Below are 17,151 nucleotides of genomic sequence, written 5' to 3'. Positions count from 1 at the left end.
AAAAGGGGAGGGAGTGCACAAATAGGGTGTGGGTCACAGAGATCACATGCTCCACAAGGTAATAAAATATCACAAAGCAAATGGAGGCAGGGCGAGATCACAGGACCACAGGATGGGGTGAAATTAAAATTGCTAATGAAGTTTCGGGCATGCACTGTCATTGATAACATCTTATCAGGAGACAGGGTTTGAGAGCAGACAACCTGTCTGACCAAAATTTATTAGGTGGGAATTTCCTCGTCCTAATAAGTGTGGGAGCACTACAGGAGACCAGGACTTATTTTATCCCTTCGGCTTTGACTGTAAAAGACGCCGCCCCCAAAGGGGCCATTTCAGAGGCCTACCCTCAGAGGCCATTCTCCTTCTCGGGGATGTTCCTTGCTGAGAAAAAGAATTCAGCGATATTTCTCCTATTTGCTTTTGAAAGAAGAGAAATGTGGCTCTGTTCCACCCAGCTCACCGGCTGTCAGAGTTTAAGGTTATCTCCCTTGTTCCCTGAAGACTGCTATTATCCTGTTCTTTTTTCAAGGTGCCCAGATTTCATAATGTTCAAGCACACATGCTCTACAAACAATTTGTGCAGTTAACACAATCATCACAGGGTCCTGAGGTGACATATATCCTCCTCAGCTTATGAAGATGACGGGATTAAACAGATTAAAGACAGGCATAGGAAATCACAAGTATTGATTGGGGAAGTGATAAGTGTCCATGAAATCTTCACAATTTATGTTCAGAGATTGCAGTAAAGACAGGCATAAGAAATTATAAAAGTATTAATTTGGGAAACTAATAAATGTCCATGAAATATTCACAATTTATGTTCTTCTGCCAAGGCTTCAGCCAGTCCCTCCATTCGGGGTCCCTGACTTCCCGCAACAACTACTGTTAAACAAGTGCAGACAACAGTGGCTGAAAGACAGGCGTTCATTTCCCTTTCCTGTGACTGCCAGGCTGCCCCAGGCTCATGTGGCAGCTCCGTGGTGGTGTGGCCCAGGCTCTTTCTTCTTTATTGTTCTGCTAACGTGGACACAAGGCTTCTCACATGTGAGATGGCCCCTCTGTGCCCCCATATGCACACGGCAGCCAGCAAGAAGAGAAAAAGAGGAAAAGGGTGGGCACACTCCACTTCTTTTAAGGACATGACCAGGGAAGTTGCTCACCTACTTTCTCTCATAAGCTATTGGCCAGAACTTGGTCACAGAACCACACCTGCTTGCAAGGGAGGCTGGGAAATGTAATCTTTAGTTGGAAGGTTATATGTGCAACTAAAGCTTCTAGTACTCTAGAAGAGGAGGAAATCAGTATTGGAGGGACAATTATCAGTTTCTGCCACAGTCCATTTTGACCACCCACATATCCATATACACCTGTCTTGACATGCATGAAACATCTGCTTTCCACAAGGGAGACAGGCCTGGCGGCCTAATCAGTCATTTCCTTTAGGGCAAGTCTGGTATGTGTGGGTGATATGTAGCCTTCTCTAATGGCCCAGTGACCCAGCGCCTCTCAACCAAAGAGAAGCTGTCTACATCCCCTTCCCCCAGCACACCCAAATTCAGTGGTGGAATTTGAACAGGAAGCCACAATAAAAACTACCACTTGAGATGAGAAACACGAGGTAGTTACTTGTCTATAGCAGTCAACAAATCTGGCAGAGGAGCAATTGTAAAACTCCATTCCCTGTTTTTTTTTTTGAGACAGAGTCTCGCTCTGTCACCCAGGCCAGAGTACAGTGGCGTGATCTCGGCTTACTGCAAGCTCTGCCTCCTGGGTTCACGCCATTCTCCTGCCTCAGCCTCCTGAGTAGCTGGGACGACAGGCGCCCGCAACCATGCCTGGATAATTTTTTTTTGTATCTTCAGTAGAGACGGGGTTTCACCATGTTAGCCAGGATGGTCTTGATCTCCTGACCTCGTGATCCGCCCACCTCGGCTGCCAAAGTGCTGGGATTACAGGCGTGAGCCACTGTGCCTGGCCAAAACTCCATTCCCTGTTAAAGGAGTAAGTTCTTTGCTTGGCCTATTTGGCAGCCCTTGGTTCTCAGTGATCTGTGATTCTCAAAGCATCGTAAGCATCAGTATCACCTGGGAACTTGTTAGAAGTGCAAATTATTGGGCCCCACCTCATCTGCTGATTCGGAAGCTCTAGGGGTGAGGCCCAGCAGTCTGGCCTAAGTTCCCCAGGTGATTCTGATGCACCTTGAGGTTTCAGAACCAATGCTCTGGCCAGGCGTAGTGGTTCACACCTGTAATTCCAGCACTTTGGGAGGCCGAGGTGGGTGGATCACTTGAGGTCAGGAGTTCAAGACCAGCCTGACCAACATGATGAAACATCGTCTCTACTAAAAATACAAAAATTAGGCCAGGCGTGGTGGCTCACGCCTGTAATCTCAACTACGTGGGAGGCTGACGCAGGAGAATTGCTTGAACCTGGGAGGCAGAGGTTGCAGTGAGCTGAGATTGTGTCACTGCACTCCAACCTGGGCGACAGAGTGACACTCAAAAATAAATAAAAATGGAAATACAAAAATTAGCCAGGCGTGGTGGTGCGTGCCTATAATCCCAGCTACTCGGGAGGCTGAGGCAAGAGAATCTCTTGAACCAGGAGGCAGAGGTTGCTGGGAGGTGGAGATTGCAATAAGCTGAGATTGCGCCACTGCACTTCAGCCTGGGTGACAGAGCAAGACTCAGTCTCAACAACAAAAAAAAGAACCACTGCTCTGATAGCTGGTCCTCCGTGATTTCTGGCTATGTTTGGAGGCAGGGGAAGTGGAGCTTCCATGTTCATTATTCTCTGTGGCCTTATGTGAAACGGAACTGGAAAGAATGTGCTTTTATTTAGGGCTCTTTGGCTTTCACAAACCACCTCCTGCTGGTGTGGGTCTGGGACTTGAGTGGAGCTGTAGGAATCAAATAATCTCCAGCTTTTATCAGATTCAGCTGTGGTTTCTTTGGCACCACAGTTCTGTCAAAAACCAAGAAGCTTCTGCTCTCATGGCAGAAGAAAATCAGTTCTGCTGTGGTAATCACAGCCAAAGATCCAGCCTAGACACATCTTAATTCTTAGCCCTGAAGTGTTTGGTCTGTTACTTCTTGGCTTCTGTCCTTAGCCTCCCCACCTCACCCCCCAGTGTAATGTGCTTACCTGGAGCTTCCCTTGAAGCCACCTGAAACAGTAAGTTGGATGGGAAGGCAGGACTCTTAATTTGACTTTTGCCTTTGAGCTCTCTGTATTTGGCAGAAAACCTCTTCTGAGGGTCAATAGTAGAACTGAGAAAGGTGGAGCAGAGATCAGATGATTAAAAAGCTTAGTACCATGGTCTTCCCTGCTGCTGAGGCAGGGGGATCTTGAGATCCCCCAAAATGGGGATTCTTGTTGACTTGGATTGTTAGCTACAGGCTGGGTCTTTGTTTTCTTTCCTTCCTTCCTTCCTCCCTCCCTCCCTCCCTTCCTTCCTTCCTTCCTTCCTCCTCCTCCTCCTCCTCCTCCTCTTCCTTCTTCTTCTTCTTCTTCTTCTTCTTCTTTCTTTCTTTCTTTCTTTTTCTTTCCTTCTTTCCTTTCTTTCCTTTCTCTCTCTCTCTCTTTCTCCCTTTCTCCCTTTCTTTCTTTCTTTCTTTCTTTCTTTCTTTCTTTCTTTCTTTCTTTCTTTCTTTCTTTCTTTCTTTCTTTCTTTCTTTCTTTCTTTTCCTTTCTTTCCTTTCTTTCCTTTCTTTCCTTTCTTTCCTTCCTTCCTTCCTTCCTTCCTTCCTTCCTTCCTTCCTTCCTTCCTTTCTTCCTTTCTTTCTTTCTTTCCTTTCTTTCTTTCTTTTCTTTCTTTCACAGAGTCTTGCTTTGTTGCCCAGGCTGGAATGCAGTGGTGCAATCATAGCTCACTGCTGTCTTGAACTCCTGGGCTCAAACAGTCCTCTTGCTGCAGCCTCCCAGGTAGTTAGGACTATAGGTGCAAATCACCATGCCCAGCTAATTTTTTTTTTTTCTTCAGATTTTGGAATTTTTGCATTATCTCCTTAGTGGCTGAGCATCCCTAATCGAAAATCCAATATCTGAAGTGCTCCAATGAGCATTTCTTTTGAGTGTCATGTTGTTGCTCAAAAAGTTTTGGATGTTGGAGCATTTTGGATTTCAGGTTTTCAGATTAGGGCAACTCCACCTGTTACCACTATTTTCAGTCCCTCTATAGGTTGGCTTTGCAGTGTTAACAAATATACTTACATTTCTTCCATAAGCTATAGGCAGTGTCTCCTGATGCCCCATTTTGTAAGGTGAAGCCCTTTCTTGTCCTCTCCTCTCCATTTCATCTCCCATCTTCTGGCAAAGACTAGTTGAAAAATAGTCCTCTGTGAATTTTGGGACCTCTGAACCTCCAGGGAAGAACTGGGTCTTGGATGAAGATTCACTCTCTGGGTCAGACAGGAAGGGGGAATACTGCCTTTGTGTCCTAGTTGAAAGCTTCCTCATTGTGATGGGGAGAGTACTATATGCATAGGGCATCTGCAGTGGCAGGTGATGGTCTAGGGTAGCATTTCCCACACCATGTGCCTCAGAAGACTGGTCCAGCAAGATACCCTGCTGCAAACAAAAGGGTTCATGAATAACTAAACTCGGGAAACCCCGCATACTTTATCACTGCCTCCACCTTTGGAGATTTACAATGCATACCAACTGTGAAGGCTCTGATAAGTCCTGCAGCAAAGAAACTTATTTAGGCTATTGTTTCCCATTCATATTTGACCATAGTATTCCTTTTCATTTGATACTTACTAATATGCCCATGAGATCAATATACTTTGTGAGTCACTGCTCTGGGGAAATGGTGACCATGGTGAGGGTGCTGGGCATCTCAGGGAAGCCCCATGATGGAGAACCTAGGGGGTCAGGGGCAGTACTTGTATGTTCAGACCAGCATCTAGCACGAAAAGAGTCTGTTTCTGGGGCTGGGGTCCACCATCACCCTAGGGCTTAACGACGAGAGTCCTACTGCAGAGAGGGATTTTTCCAGATGACCAGGCTTAGGAGGGGACCATGGGCTGGGCTCCAGACCTTATATGCTGGCATCTTAGGGCCTTAAGAGCAGGAATTGAGGCAGAGGTGAGTATCCCAGCTATGGCTCCCAGAGAGAGGAGAATCCACTATAATCAATGCTGAGCTCTAGAGCTGATTAAGTGTCTCCAAAGGCTGGGTTAGGGGCTGAGCCTGTAGATGGTAGGGAGCAGATGGCTCTGGCTCTGAGGGTGGAGGCTGGAAACCGGGTGCACTTGGCCCTGCCACAGGGATTTAGATATGCAGGAGCTGGACAAGAGAGTTAATAAGGAACTAAAAATACATTTTTTGGCTTTTTTTGAGATGGAGTCTTACTCTGTTACCCAGGCTGGAGTGCAGTGACTCAGTCTTGGCTTACTGCAACCTCTGCCTCCCAAGTTCAAGTGATCCTTCTGCTTCAGCCTCTGAGTAGCTGGGATTATAGGCATGCACCACCACGCCTGGCTAATTTTTGTATTCTTATTTATTTATTTATTTATTTATTTTTGAGATGGAGTTTCACTCTTGTTGCCCAGGCTGAAGTGCAATGGCGCAATCTCGGCTCACCACAACCTCCGCCTCCCGGGTTCAAGCGATTCTCCTGCCTCAGCCTCCCGAGTAGCTGGGATTACAAGCATGCGCCACCACGCCCGGCTTATTTTGTATTTTTAGTAGAGACGGGTTTCTTCATGTTGGTCAGGCTGGTCTCAAACTCCCGACCTCAGGTGATCCCCCTGCCTTGGCCTCCCAAAGTGCTGGGATTACAGGCGTGAGCCACCGCACCCAGCCTAATTTTTGTATTTTTAGTAGAGATGGGGTTTTGCCGTGTTGGCCATGCTGGTCTTGAATCCCTGACTTCAGTGATCCACCCGCCTTGGCCTCCCAAAGTGCTGGGATTACAGGCATGAACCACCACGCCTGGCCTAAAAATACATTTACTGAGTGCCTTCTGTGTGCTAGATATTGGGGATGCAACCATGAAAACATAGCCAAGGTCCCAGGCCTCAAGGAGTTTATAGTCCAGTGGGAGATGAATTGTAAGGAGCTAACACATAGGAGCTAACACACAGATGCATGTCACCCACTGCAGTATGAGTGCTGAAAGGATAAATGTAGGTCAGGTGGAGAGGGCAGGTAGGAGAGTACAAGATGAGAGGATCTGATCTCATCAAGGGAAGTTTCCCTGAGGCAGTGAAACTTGAACCTCCTTCAAAAGGAATAGTGGACCAAGAAGTGAAGGCCCACACAGACATATCTAGCCAGGGGGAGCAGCATGTGCAAAGGCCCAGGGGTGGGCTGAGGCTGGGGACAGGGTAGGGTCAGGCCACATAGCGCCATGCAGGCCACCGCCAAGAGTTTGCTTTCACCCAGGAGTGAAGGGAAGACGTTGGAGGGCTTCCACCTGGGAGTATCCCCTTGTTTTCGCCACCATATGGACTGGGAGGCCGGGCCTGTGAGGTTCCAGGTGTCAACTGAGCAGGATAGGAAGACACCTGAGGAGTCTGAAGGGGTTTGGGAGGTGACCAAGGTTTTCTCTTCCCATCTGTTGCTACTATCTTCCTGGAAGTCTTCAGTTTCACAATTTTCATGCAGTTTCTTCTTGGTTGTGCAACTCTGACAGTTTCTAACTTTGGGTTTGGCATCTCAGCCAGAGTCATTTCCTTCCTGGAGCTGGGCTCTCATTGAGTGGAAAATTTGGGGCTGCTATGTGAAATGAAACAGAAGAGAATAAACCCTTCCTCTCCCGAAGGGGCAGGGCTGTGCCAGGTCCAGACAGGGCTTGTGTGCCTGCTCTCTTGGAAGGGTGCTCCGCCTCCGCCCCTTTCCAGCTGCTAGGGCACAACAGAACATGCCTACATCTAGACCCTGGCCCACTGCGACATGCCACTGGAGGTGACACTGTTGTGGGCCAAAACCACAGGCCAGGGGTCAGAGTACCTGGGTTCTAGTAGTAGCTTGTATTTAGCACCTGATATGTGCCAGGTAAGCATATTTTCTCACAACTCTTATTATCCCTATTTTATAGAAAAGGAAACTGAGGCTCAGAGATTAAGTAATTTCCCAAGGCCACATAGCCCGTAGTGATGAGGCCAGCATGGGAATTCAGGTCTGCCTGACCTTACCCCCTTGTTGGGTAGGTTACTAGATTGCATCAAGTCTCACTTTCCCCATCTGGAAAATGGGTAAAGACATTGCCCTATCTACTTTTTTTGTAGACTGGGAAGGTTCAAAGCATACGAGATGGTGAGGTTTTCTTTTTTCCTTCCCTTCTCCCTTCCTTCCTTCCCTCCCTTCTTTCCTTCCTTCCTTCCTTCCTTCCTTCCTTCCTTCCTTCCTTCCTTCCCTCCCTCCCTCCCTCCTTCCCTCTTTCCTTCTTTCTTTCCTTCCTTTTTTTTTTTTTGAGACAGAGTCTCACTCTGTTGCCCAGGCTGGAGTGCAGTGGCATGAGCTTGGCTCACTGCAACCTCTGCCTACTGGACTCAAGCGATTCTCCTGCCTCAGCCTCCAAAGTAGTTGGGACCACAGGCGCACGCCACCACGCCCGGCTAGAGGTTTTCTTAAAGTTAATTGCTGAGTGGCTAAGGACAGGTCACTTGAGCTTTTCCTTCCATGCATTCGTTATTCCATTGGAAAAAAGCAAGACTTTAATCACTGTTGGTCTCTTGAGAGTGGTGTTAGAATGAACAGAGTGTGGAATACCTCCAAGCCAGTCCCCAGGGTTTTAGAGAGGAAGGGTAAGAGCCAGGGTGAAGTGAACCATCCTTTATTGAACTCCTGCTAGATGCTTAGCTCTTACAACTAGGCTCCTCCGGTTGCAAGTTTTGGACACATACTCAGATGATGCATTAGCCACAATAGGCTCGGTTATGCTGCAGTATCAGATGAACCTTGAAATCTAGTTGCTCAACGCAACAAATACTGATTTCTCACTCACCTGAAGTCCAGTATGGGTCATGCAGTCTCCTGCATTCTTGTAGCCAGCTATGTCATCTAGAACACGTGGCTTCCAAAGTCACTGTGGCTGGGGAAGAGAGGGATGGAAGAGGCTCACTAGCTGTTAAGTGCTTTGTCCAGGAAGTGATGGATAGCATCTCCACTTAAAATCCACTGGCTAGACCGGGCGCGGTGGCTCATGCCTGTAATCCCAGCACTTTGGGAGGCTGAAGCGGGCGGATCATGAGGTCAGGAGATCGAGACCATCCTGGCTAAAACGGTGAAACCCTGTCTCTACTAAAAATACAAAAAAATTAGCTGGGCGTGGTGGCGTGTGCCTGTAGTCCCAGCTACTCAGGAGGCTGAGGCAGGAGAATCGCTTGAACCCAGGAGGTAGAGCTTGCAGTGAGCCGAGATCGCGCCACTGCACTCCAGCCTGGGCGACAGAGTGAGACTCCGTCTCAAAAAAAAAAAAAAAAGAAAAATCCACTGGCTAGAACCAGGCATGTCACCCAGCCTAACTGCTAAGGAGGCAGGAGTATGAGAGGGAGCAGATGGTTATTTGGTAAGTACTCTCTCCGCTACAGGTTACCTCAGTTCCAGGGTGCTTACGGTAAGGTTCTGCCTAACTGTGGCCTACAGGGACCTGCATGGTCTACCTTTGCCCAGCTCTTTGACCTCACCTCTACCACTTTCCCCCTCAGTCATTCCCCTCAGCCACTAGGGTCATCCTTCACTTGCGGGGATATGCCAACTGTTTGCTCCCTAAAGACCTTTGCACATGTGTTCCCTCTCCTCGGAACACTGTCCCTCCCAGCTTCCCTGCATTCTTCCATGCTGGTCCTTTTCATCTTCTGGGTGTCTGCATACGTGGCCCCTCCTCATGGCAGCTTTTCCTGGCCAGCCTATGGAAGTAGGTCCATCAGGCACCCCTCCCTCGAGTTTGTCTTCAGTGTAGAGCTCCTCCTAGTTTATAATTAGATGTCTTTTATTTAACTAGCTTAATGTCAGTATTATGGCAGTTTTGATAAAGGATTCCCCATTCCCTAACATAATGAATGAATGAATGAATGAGAAAGAGTCATTTCAGCAGCAGGTGGAGTACAAGTTCACTGGGGAACCAGGGATTGCACCATTAGGAAGGCAGGCTGTGCTCTCAGGTTTGCCTCATTTCAGGTCTAGCTTGAGTTGGGAGTGTGTGTGTGTGTGTGTGTGTGTGTGTGTGTGTGTGTGTGTGACTGTGTATGGCCTGGAGGGCCAAACCCAGGGATTAGGAGGGAAAGGAAAAGAGAGGGCACAGAAAGCTGTGTTTGTCTCTGATAGGGCCTGCTGGCACGAGGGTGCTTTAGTTACAGCTGAATCACTTTTGTTTGTTCTGGAAGGGATCTATTCTGGCCACATGAGTCAGCTTAAGGACAAATTACTGTTTAGTTTGACGGGCGTGAAGGGTCCGGGGGATTTCCCGAGTGTGCTCACCCAGGAAAGACCTTGTTGCCGGCTCTGAGTCCCCTCTGCTCCAACAGCTCCTGGATTTGCCACTATGTGAAATGTTCTCACGCAGCTAGTGTGACAGCCCAGGCGCCATCAGCCAAAGGCCCAGCACCCATAAACATCCTTTAATCCTTTCTCCCGAGGGAAGTGGGGCATAAACAAGCACATAATAAATAAATCTGCATTCTAGGCTTTGCTTTCTTCAGATATAAGACAATTACCTTATACTTGGTAGCAATTATCCCCCAGAGCTGTTATCTATTTAATTAATCTGAATTAAATAGGCCACGGATATGGGAAAGAACTTAGGAAAAAAAGCCTGACCTAGAGTTAGAGATGGTCATTATAATAACAGTAGTAGGAGGCCAAGGCGGATGAATCACCGGAGTAGTAGGAGGCCAAGGCGGATGGTCAGGAGTTCAAGACCAGCCTGGCCAATATGGCAAAACTCCGTCTCTCCTAAAAATACAAAAATTAGCCGGGCGTGATGGTGTGTGCCTGTAATCCCAGCTACTCGGGAGGGTGAGGTAGGACAGTCGCTTGAACCCAGGGGGCAGAAGTTGCAGTGAGCAGAGATCGTGCCACTGTACTCCAGCCTGGGCAACAGAGCGAGACTGTAGCAAATGATGGTAGCTTAGATCTGCTGGGTGTTAATTTTTTTATCCTCATGGCAAGTCTCGGGGACGGGGGTCCGCTTCCACATCTCATTTGTCAGATGAGGAAGCCAAGGCTTAGGAGGGTCCCCCTGCTGCTGAGCCCGACTGCAGGACACGCTGCAGACTGCTGGGAGTTCATTTGCCTTCCATGGCCTCAGTGATTCATGCTCATTAGGGAGAGCACAGGCATTCCAAAAACAAATCAGAGAGAAAAAGAAATCATGCCTGGCAGCCAGCTCTGGTGAACCATGACAGGGGCACAGAGAAGCGCTTCTGCCCCTCCCCCATTTCCTCCTTGTATCTGGGACTCAGCCCTCATCACTGTGGGTTCTCAGCCTCAACAAGGCAGCTGTCAAAGATATCCAGATTCCAGGCGGGGTGCAGTGGCTCACATCTGTAATCCCAGAACTTTGGGAGGCCAAGGCAGGTAGAGTGCTTGAGCCCAGGAGTTTGAGACCAGCTTGGGCAATATGGCAAACCCTGTCTCTACCAAAAAAACCAAAAACAAAAACAAAATTAGCCAGGCGTGGCGTCATGCTCCTGTAGTCTCAGCTACTTGGGAGGCTGAGGTGGGAGGATTGCTTGGACCTGGGAGGTAGAGGCTGTAGTGAGTTATGGTTGCACCAGTGCACTCTAGCCTGGGCCACAGAGCAAGACTCTGCCTCAAAAACAAAAACAAAAAAATCCAGACTCTGAGAACCACCATGTCAACCTCCTGGTGCCTGTGACCACCTAAGCTGTAGATTAGCTGTTCCTTCCGTCACCTGCATCCCCTTCCCGTCCCTGGGGGTCCCAGCAGGGAGAACGCTGGGCTGCCCGCCTCCAGTGTGTGACTGAGGCTGGCTGCCAATGGTGTGGGCGCAGGCCCCCACCTCCCCTGCTTCTGGGTTCCTGTGTTACTTTGCCCTCACGGCCACTGTGCCTCTCGGGACTGTGCACCAAATCGCTGCCCACCTAGAATCGGTTTCCATTAGAGTGTTTAAAATGTTAAAAATAGCCTTCCACTCCAAATGCTTCCTTTGGAGGCCTGAGTTGGGAATCAGAGGTTCTTTTCTATCTGCACCTTTCTGGCAGAACTGAAGGAGGGTGGCTGCTTGCACAGCGTTTCGGGCCCCTGCTCTGGGCCAGCCACTTCACATTTGTCATCATGGAACCCTGGGACGGCCCTGGGACGGCCCTGGGAGGTGTTTGGTTATTATTCTGACTTCACAGGAGAGGCGCATGAAGCTCAGAGGGTTAGGAGGTCTGTGCCTGGGCGTGAAGCTGGAACTGTAGAGCCTGGGTCTGGTTCAAGCCAGAGCCGACGCTTCCCCACACTTACTCTCGTGATCCCAGTTCTTCTCTTTGATCACAGTCTGTATTTTTGGATCTCACAATCCTGCAGAATCAACTTTATGTGTGGAATTCTCTTGAGAATTTAATCCTGGGAGGAAAGAGTGCTGTCTTGGAAGCCTGAGGCTGCCCCTGTCTATCTGTGATAGGAAGTCCATGAGCAGCTCACTCCTGAGCCTTCACCTTGGCAGACAGGAAGCTCAGCGTGAGAGTTAAAGTTCGTCACAGCCCTTTCTTGTGGGCATTTGGCCTCCTTTGCCTCATCCTGCCTTTGGTGTTCTATTTTTATTTCATTAGCTCTCTGGTGTGCCAGCCTGAACAAGTGGGCATTGCGTCTGTCTAGCTAGCAGGGAGCAGGTTTGGAGGGATGAGGACAGAGGCTATTTTCTCCACCTTCAGGTTTGGACAGTGAACAGGCATGCATGGACCTGCCCGCCCACCCAGCTCAGACCACACCGGTAGCTCCAGGGTGGAGATGAGGGCGGTTCGTGTTTATACGCACCATTTATTGCTTGCATTTTAAAGACACCTAAAAACTCAAAGCTCGCGAAGATGGGGGTTTCACAGGAAACCAAAACTTCTTGTTGGGGCTGACGTGGGGCTCTGTTGACTGACATCCGTGGCTTACATCCGTGGCTGGGTGTGGCCTGGTGCCTCTTGTGTGGGAGGGTGGATGTCAGCCCCAGGTGTGCTGACAGGTCTGGCCACAGGTAGCCCTGCCGACACTGCCCCTCCCCATCTATTTCTCACCCCTGCTCACTTCCGAGTGCCCTGTGGTGCCAGGTGGGGCCACCGCATGTCACTGCAGAAAGAACAAGAAAAAGAAAGAGAAAAGCTGTACTCTCTTTAGGATGAAAACATAATGACATTTTTTATCTTCCCCATGGGTGGAGCCCACAGAGGTCGGCCACAAATGGGTTGGTGGCCTTGATGTTCCTGCCAAGTGTGTTTTGACAGAGAGGCAAAGATTTGTGCTGAACAAAACATTATCCTGAATAGAACACTGGGCTGGGAGCAGTGGCTCATGCCTGTAATCCCAGCACTTTGGGAGGACAAGGTGGGAGGATCACTGGGGCCTAGGAGTTTGAGACCAGGCTGGGCAACATAGTGAGATGCTGTCTCTACAAAAAATTAAAGATTAGCTGGCCGTGATGTTGCCTGTAATCCCAGCTGCATGGGAGGCTAGGATAGCTTGAGCTCAGGAGTTTGAGGCTGCAGTGAGCTGCGATCACACCACTGCACTCCAGCCTGGGTGACAGAGCAAGATCCTGTCTCAAAAAAAAAAAAAAAAAAAAGGAACAGGACACTGAAGTTAAGTAAGGCTGTGAGTATCGCCCTCATCCCCATTTTACTGATGAGAACAATGAGGCTCAGCCAGGCAGGCCTCAGACAAGGAGAAGGTGCCTCATTTGCTGGGGTCATGGGCAGTGCTGGGTGTAGGTGAGACCTTTAGGGCGGATTTTATACTGTTGTGGGCCTGGCCTCTGAAGGAGGTCACTGTTGGGAAGTGATTTCAGTGAGCCTAGCTGGCCCTGAGCCAGGGGAGCCACTGCTGCCCTTTTGACACAGATGTCACAAGGATGACAAGCCTTTCCAGGAACACAGGCCCCACCTGAGGCGGTTTGAGGAGGGAGGGTGGAGGGAGAGAGGCAGTGTTTCCCTGCCAGAGAGGGGAGGCTGGGAAAGATGAGGGCTGGGAGTGGCGGGGGGTGGCCTTCTAGGGGACACAGGCAGAGCTTTCATTTCTGTGCACCCTGCGAGCGACAGCTCTGTTCCAGACCCGTGCTTTAATCAGCACTCTCGCCGGCATTGTTCATTGTCATTCTGTACAAGGGACTGGTTTTTGTTGTTGTTTGAGACAGAGTCTTGCTCTGTTGCCTAGGCTGGAGTGCAGTGGCGCAATCTTAGCGCACTGCAGCCTCTGCCTCCTGGGTTCAAGCGATTCTCCTGCTTCAACCTCCTGAGTAGCTGGGACTACAGGTGTGCACCACCACGCCTGGCTAATTTTTGTATTTTTAGTAGAGACAGGGTTTCGCCATGTTGGCACACAGGTGATCTGCCCGCCTTGGCCTCCCAAAATGCTGGGATTATAGGCGTGAACCACCGTGCCTGGCCTAGGCACTGTTTGTTCTCCTCCTGGGCCTGTGGGATGCCATGAGGCAGACGGTGATCCTGTGATTCCTGCCAGCAAGGCCCTTGTTGGAGAGAAACTGGCTTCCAGACTTCGAGTTTCAGCCACAAAGGCCTTGCCCTGATGGCAGTCAGGATGGGGGGGGGCGTGGCCTATCGAACCACCAAAGTGCCTGTGGAGCCCAGGTCGGGAGAGAAGTGCGTGCTCTCTGGGTGCCCTTCTGTCCGTGGTTCTGGGAGGAGACCCTGCCTTCCTGCCTCAGTGCTGCCTGCCTTCCTGTCTCCCTCCGGCAGGTCTTGTTCCCCACTGAGCCTCAGCTTCCTGACTTGAGATCGCCAGGGTTGTGGGGAGGGGTGCTTGAAGTGAACGTATCAATACACGACGTGGATATTCGTTGGTGAAAAACAGAAGTGAGGCAGATCTGAATCTCATGAAGGGCTGATTCATCGTCTGCTCACTGGAGCCAGAGGGGTCTCCAGGGCAAATGCTACTCACACTAGCTTGGAAGATTCAGTTCTATCATTATTTTAGCTAGCTTGCTAACTGGTTTTTTAAAAAGAAGTATACTTTACTGTGTAAATAATGCATAATCATTTTGTTGAAAAATTCTATGATACGAATAAATCACAAGGAAAAAACTCCACAATATAAAATCACACCAGGTGTGGTGGCTCACGCCTGTAATCCCAGCACTTTGGGAGGCCGAGGTGGGCGGATCATGAGGTCAGGAGGTCGAGACCATCCTGGCTAACACGGTGAAACCCCGTCTCTACTAAAAATACAAAAAATTAGCCGAGCGTGGTGGCGGGTGCCTGTAGTCCCAGCTACTTGGGAGGCTGAGGCAGGAGAATGGCGTGAACCCGGGAGGCGGAGCTTGCAGTGAGCCTGGGACTGGTTTCACTGTTGTTGGCTGTTTTACTTGACACAAGTCGTTTCACTTATTTGAGCCTCAATATGCTCAAAAATAAAAAGCAGATAAACCTATGAACTACCAGAGATTGTTGTGAAAATTAAATCTGCATGGTGCCAGTGTGGTGCTATGCAAATTTAGGTCTTATTGTTTTAGTTCAAAAGCGTGGGTTTGACAAGTGAGGTCCCAGGGTAACAACTGGTTTGTTTAGAGAGGCACAGTTCACCAGTTCAAAGAAATGTTGCGGGAGATGTTTTATCCCAGCCCTACCTGGGACATCTGTTGTGATATCCCCGTGTCACGCTTTATGTCATGCTCTGTGTGACGTCAAGCGGGTCAGCAGCTTTCCCTGGGACTTCAGTGCCCCAGTTTTTGTCGTTCTCAAACATGAGTCTATCCCAAACCATCAGAGAATGAGGGCCTTGAATGCAGGGCTATAGAATTGGGTTTTATCTGGGAGGCAATGGGGAGACAGAAAGATTCAGGCTAAGGAGTGTGGATGTTATCTAGGCAATGGGGAGCCCCATAAAGGCTTCAAGCAGGGAAGTGACGAGGCCAGATGTGTACTTTGGTAAGAGGCAGGCTGGCAAGGGTGTGGAGGCTGACTGAGCTGGCGGCAGGGCCCAGCCGGAAGGGATAAGATCAGGGCCCAGTGGAGGAGGGGAGAGGAAGCTGTTCCACAGAGCAGCTCTGAGAAGCAGGCTGGAAGCTGAGGTTGACACACCCTCGAAGCACCTTTGGGGTTTCCCAAGTTGATGTAAAGAGGAAACGATTACCCTCGAGAAGGCAGGGGAGTTCTTCGGCCAGTCCTGCCTGCCTTTGGCATGTGATCTTAGCAAGTAAATGTAAATTTAACCTGCTCAGGCCTCAGTTTCCTCATCTCTGAACAGGGATGAAAGGCAGAGATGTTGTGAGGATTCATGTCTGTGCAGCTGGGCTTGGGCCTGGTGCAGCCCGTATTCAGTGGCCATAACTGCTGTTTTTTAGGATTCCTATCCATCCAGTGGGAAGGATGCGTGTGTCTCCACCACGTGGAAGGGAGGTTGTAGGATAGCCAGAACTTTGATCCATAGGGGCTGGAGTGGGAACTTAGAGGGATGGTGTCTTTGACACACTCACATGTTCAGGGAAATGTGCAGTCTATAGCGCCCATCCCCATCTCTACTCTCCCTTCCCTCATGACACCCCAGTGGGAGGCAAATGGACGCCATTATCACCTCCCTTTTACACGTGAGGGAAGGGAGACCAAGAGGAGGAAGGTAACTTGTTGGAGGTCACACAGCTGGTTGGGTGGAAGCAGGTGTGTGTGACTCAGCACATCAGAGCTCCACCCTCGCCGGGACTGCCATGTTCAGCCACTGCTCTTTTTTTTTTTTTTTTTTTGAGACGGAGTCTTACTCTGTCGCCCAGGCTGGAGTGCAGTGGCGCAATCTCGGCTCACAGCAATCTCCGCCTCCCCGGTTCAAGCGATTCTCCTGCCTCAGCCTCCCAAGTAGCTGAGACTACAGGCGTGTGCCACCACGCCCAACTAATTTTTGTATTTTTAGTAGAGACGGGGTTTCACCATGTTGGCCATGCTGGTCTCAAACTCCTGACTTCAGGCAGTCCCACCCACCTCGGCCTCCCAAAGTGCTGGGATTACAGGTGTAAGCCACTGTGCGTGGCCCACAGCATTTTACAGATGGGGAGGCCGAGGCCAGAAAGGGAAAGCCCCTCCTGCCCTGCAATACCGTGCATTTGTGGCAGAGCCGGAATCAGAACCCAGGCCTCTGACTTCCAGACCCAGTCTCTCAATGGCTACCCCACTTCATGGAATAGTAATAACTTTCTTTCCACCTTGTTTTCAGGGAAACCAGTTCCTGAAATCAGGTGTCCCATTCCAGCCTTCCCTGACTGTGTGAAGCCAGAAAGGCCTTTGGCAGCTTCTGTAAGAAAGACTGAGGATGAACAGGAAGAGGGGCAGCCTGTGAGGATGGCCACCTTTCCAGGCCCAGGTATTTTAAATTTAACTTTTTTACTTAAAGCACATTTATTTAAGGAAATGAAGATATATCTATAAGGACATTCAGCTTAGCATATAAGAGCAAAACATTGAGGCTGGGCATGGTGGCTCATGCCTATAATCCCAGCTCTTTGTGAGGCTGAGGAGGGAGGATGGCTTGAGCCTGGGAGTTTGAGACTAGCCTAGGCAACCTGGTGAGACCTTGTCTCTACAAAAAATTAAAAAAAAATTATCCAGGCGTGGTGGCATACACCTGGTAGTCCCAGCTATTCAGGAGGCTGAGGTAGGGGGACTGCTTGAGCCCAGGAGTGCAAGGCTGTGGTGAGCTATGATCACACCACTGCACTCCAGCCTGGGTGACAGAGTGAGACTGTGCCTAAAGAAAGCAAAAATCTGGCAACAACAATGGGGGATGATAAAATTAATGTCAGACAGTCACAATAAAGTACTGTCAACAATGACATAGACATGGCCGGGCTCAGTGGCTCACGCCTGTGATCCCAGCACTTCGGGAGCTTCCAGGCGGGTGGGATCAATGAGGTCAGGAGATCGAGAATCATCCTGGAAACACAGTGAAACTGTTTCTTTACTAAATGGGTCAGGGAATTAGCTGGGCGCGGGTGGCGATGCCTGTAGTCCCAGCTTACCGAGGTTGAGGTGAGAGAATGCATGT

The 17,151-nt window shown here is 49.6% G+C and overlaps 1 protein-coding gene across 5 annotated transcripts in view; it reads left to right on the top strand.

The window, feature by feature from the left end:
• The window catches only part of IRAK2 (interleukin 1 receptor associated kinase 2), a 78,241-nt gene that overhangs the window by 18,921 nt on the left and 42,169 nt on the right, over positions 1 to 17,151 (top strand). For 4 of the 5 annotated variants that reach the window (XM_021934203.2, XM_021934204.2, XM_021934200.2 and 1 more), the window contains exon 3: positions 16,324 to 16,470. The exons of the other annotated variant lie outside the window; for it this stretch is intronic. In XM_021934203.2, the coding sequence (XP_021789895.1) occupies positions 16,324 to 16,470 (147 nt within the window). The remainder of the gene's footprint in view (positions 1 to 16,323; positions 16,471 to 17,151) is intronic. 5 annotated transcript variants of the gene reach the window in all.

Source organism: Papio anubis, chromosome 2 (genome assembly GCF_008728515.1).
Source record: "Papio anubis isolate 15944 chromosome 2, Panubis1.0, whole genome shotgun sequence".
Lineage (NCBI taxonomy): Eukaryota > Metazoa > Chordata > Mammalia > Primates > Cercopithecidae > Papio > Papio anubis.
Note: the sequence above shows the minus strand (reverse complement) of the source record. Positions and strands in the feature narration are given on the sequence as shown.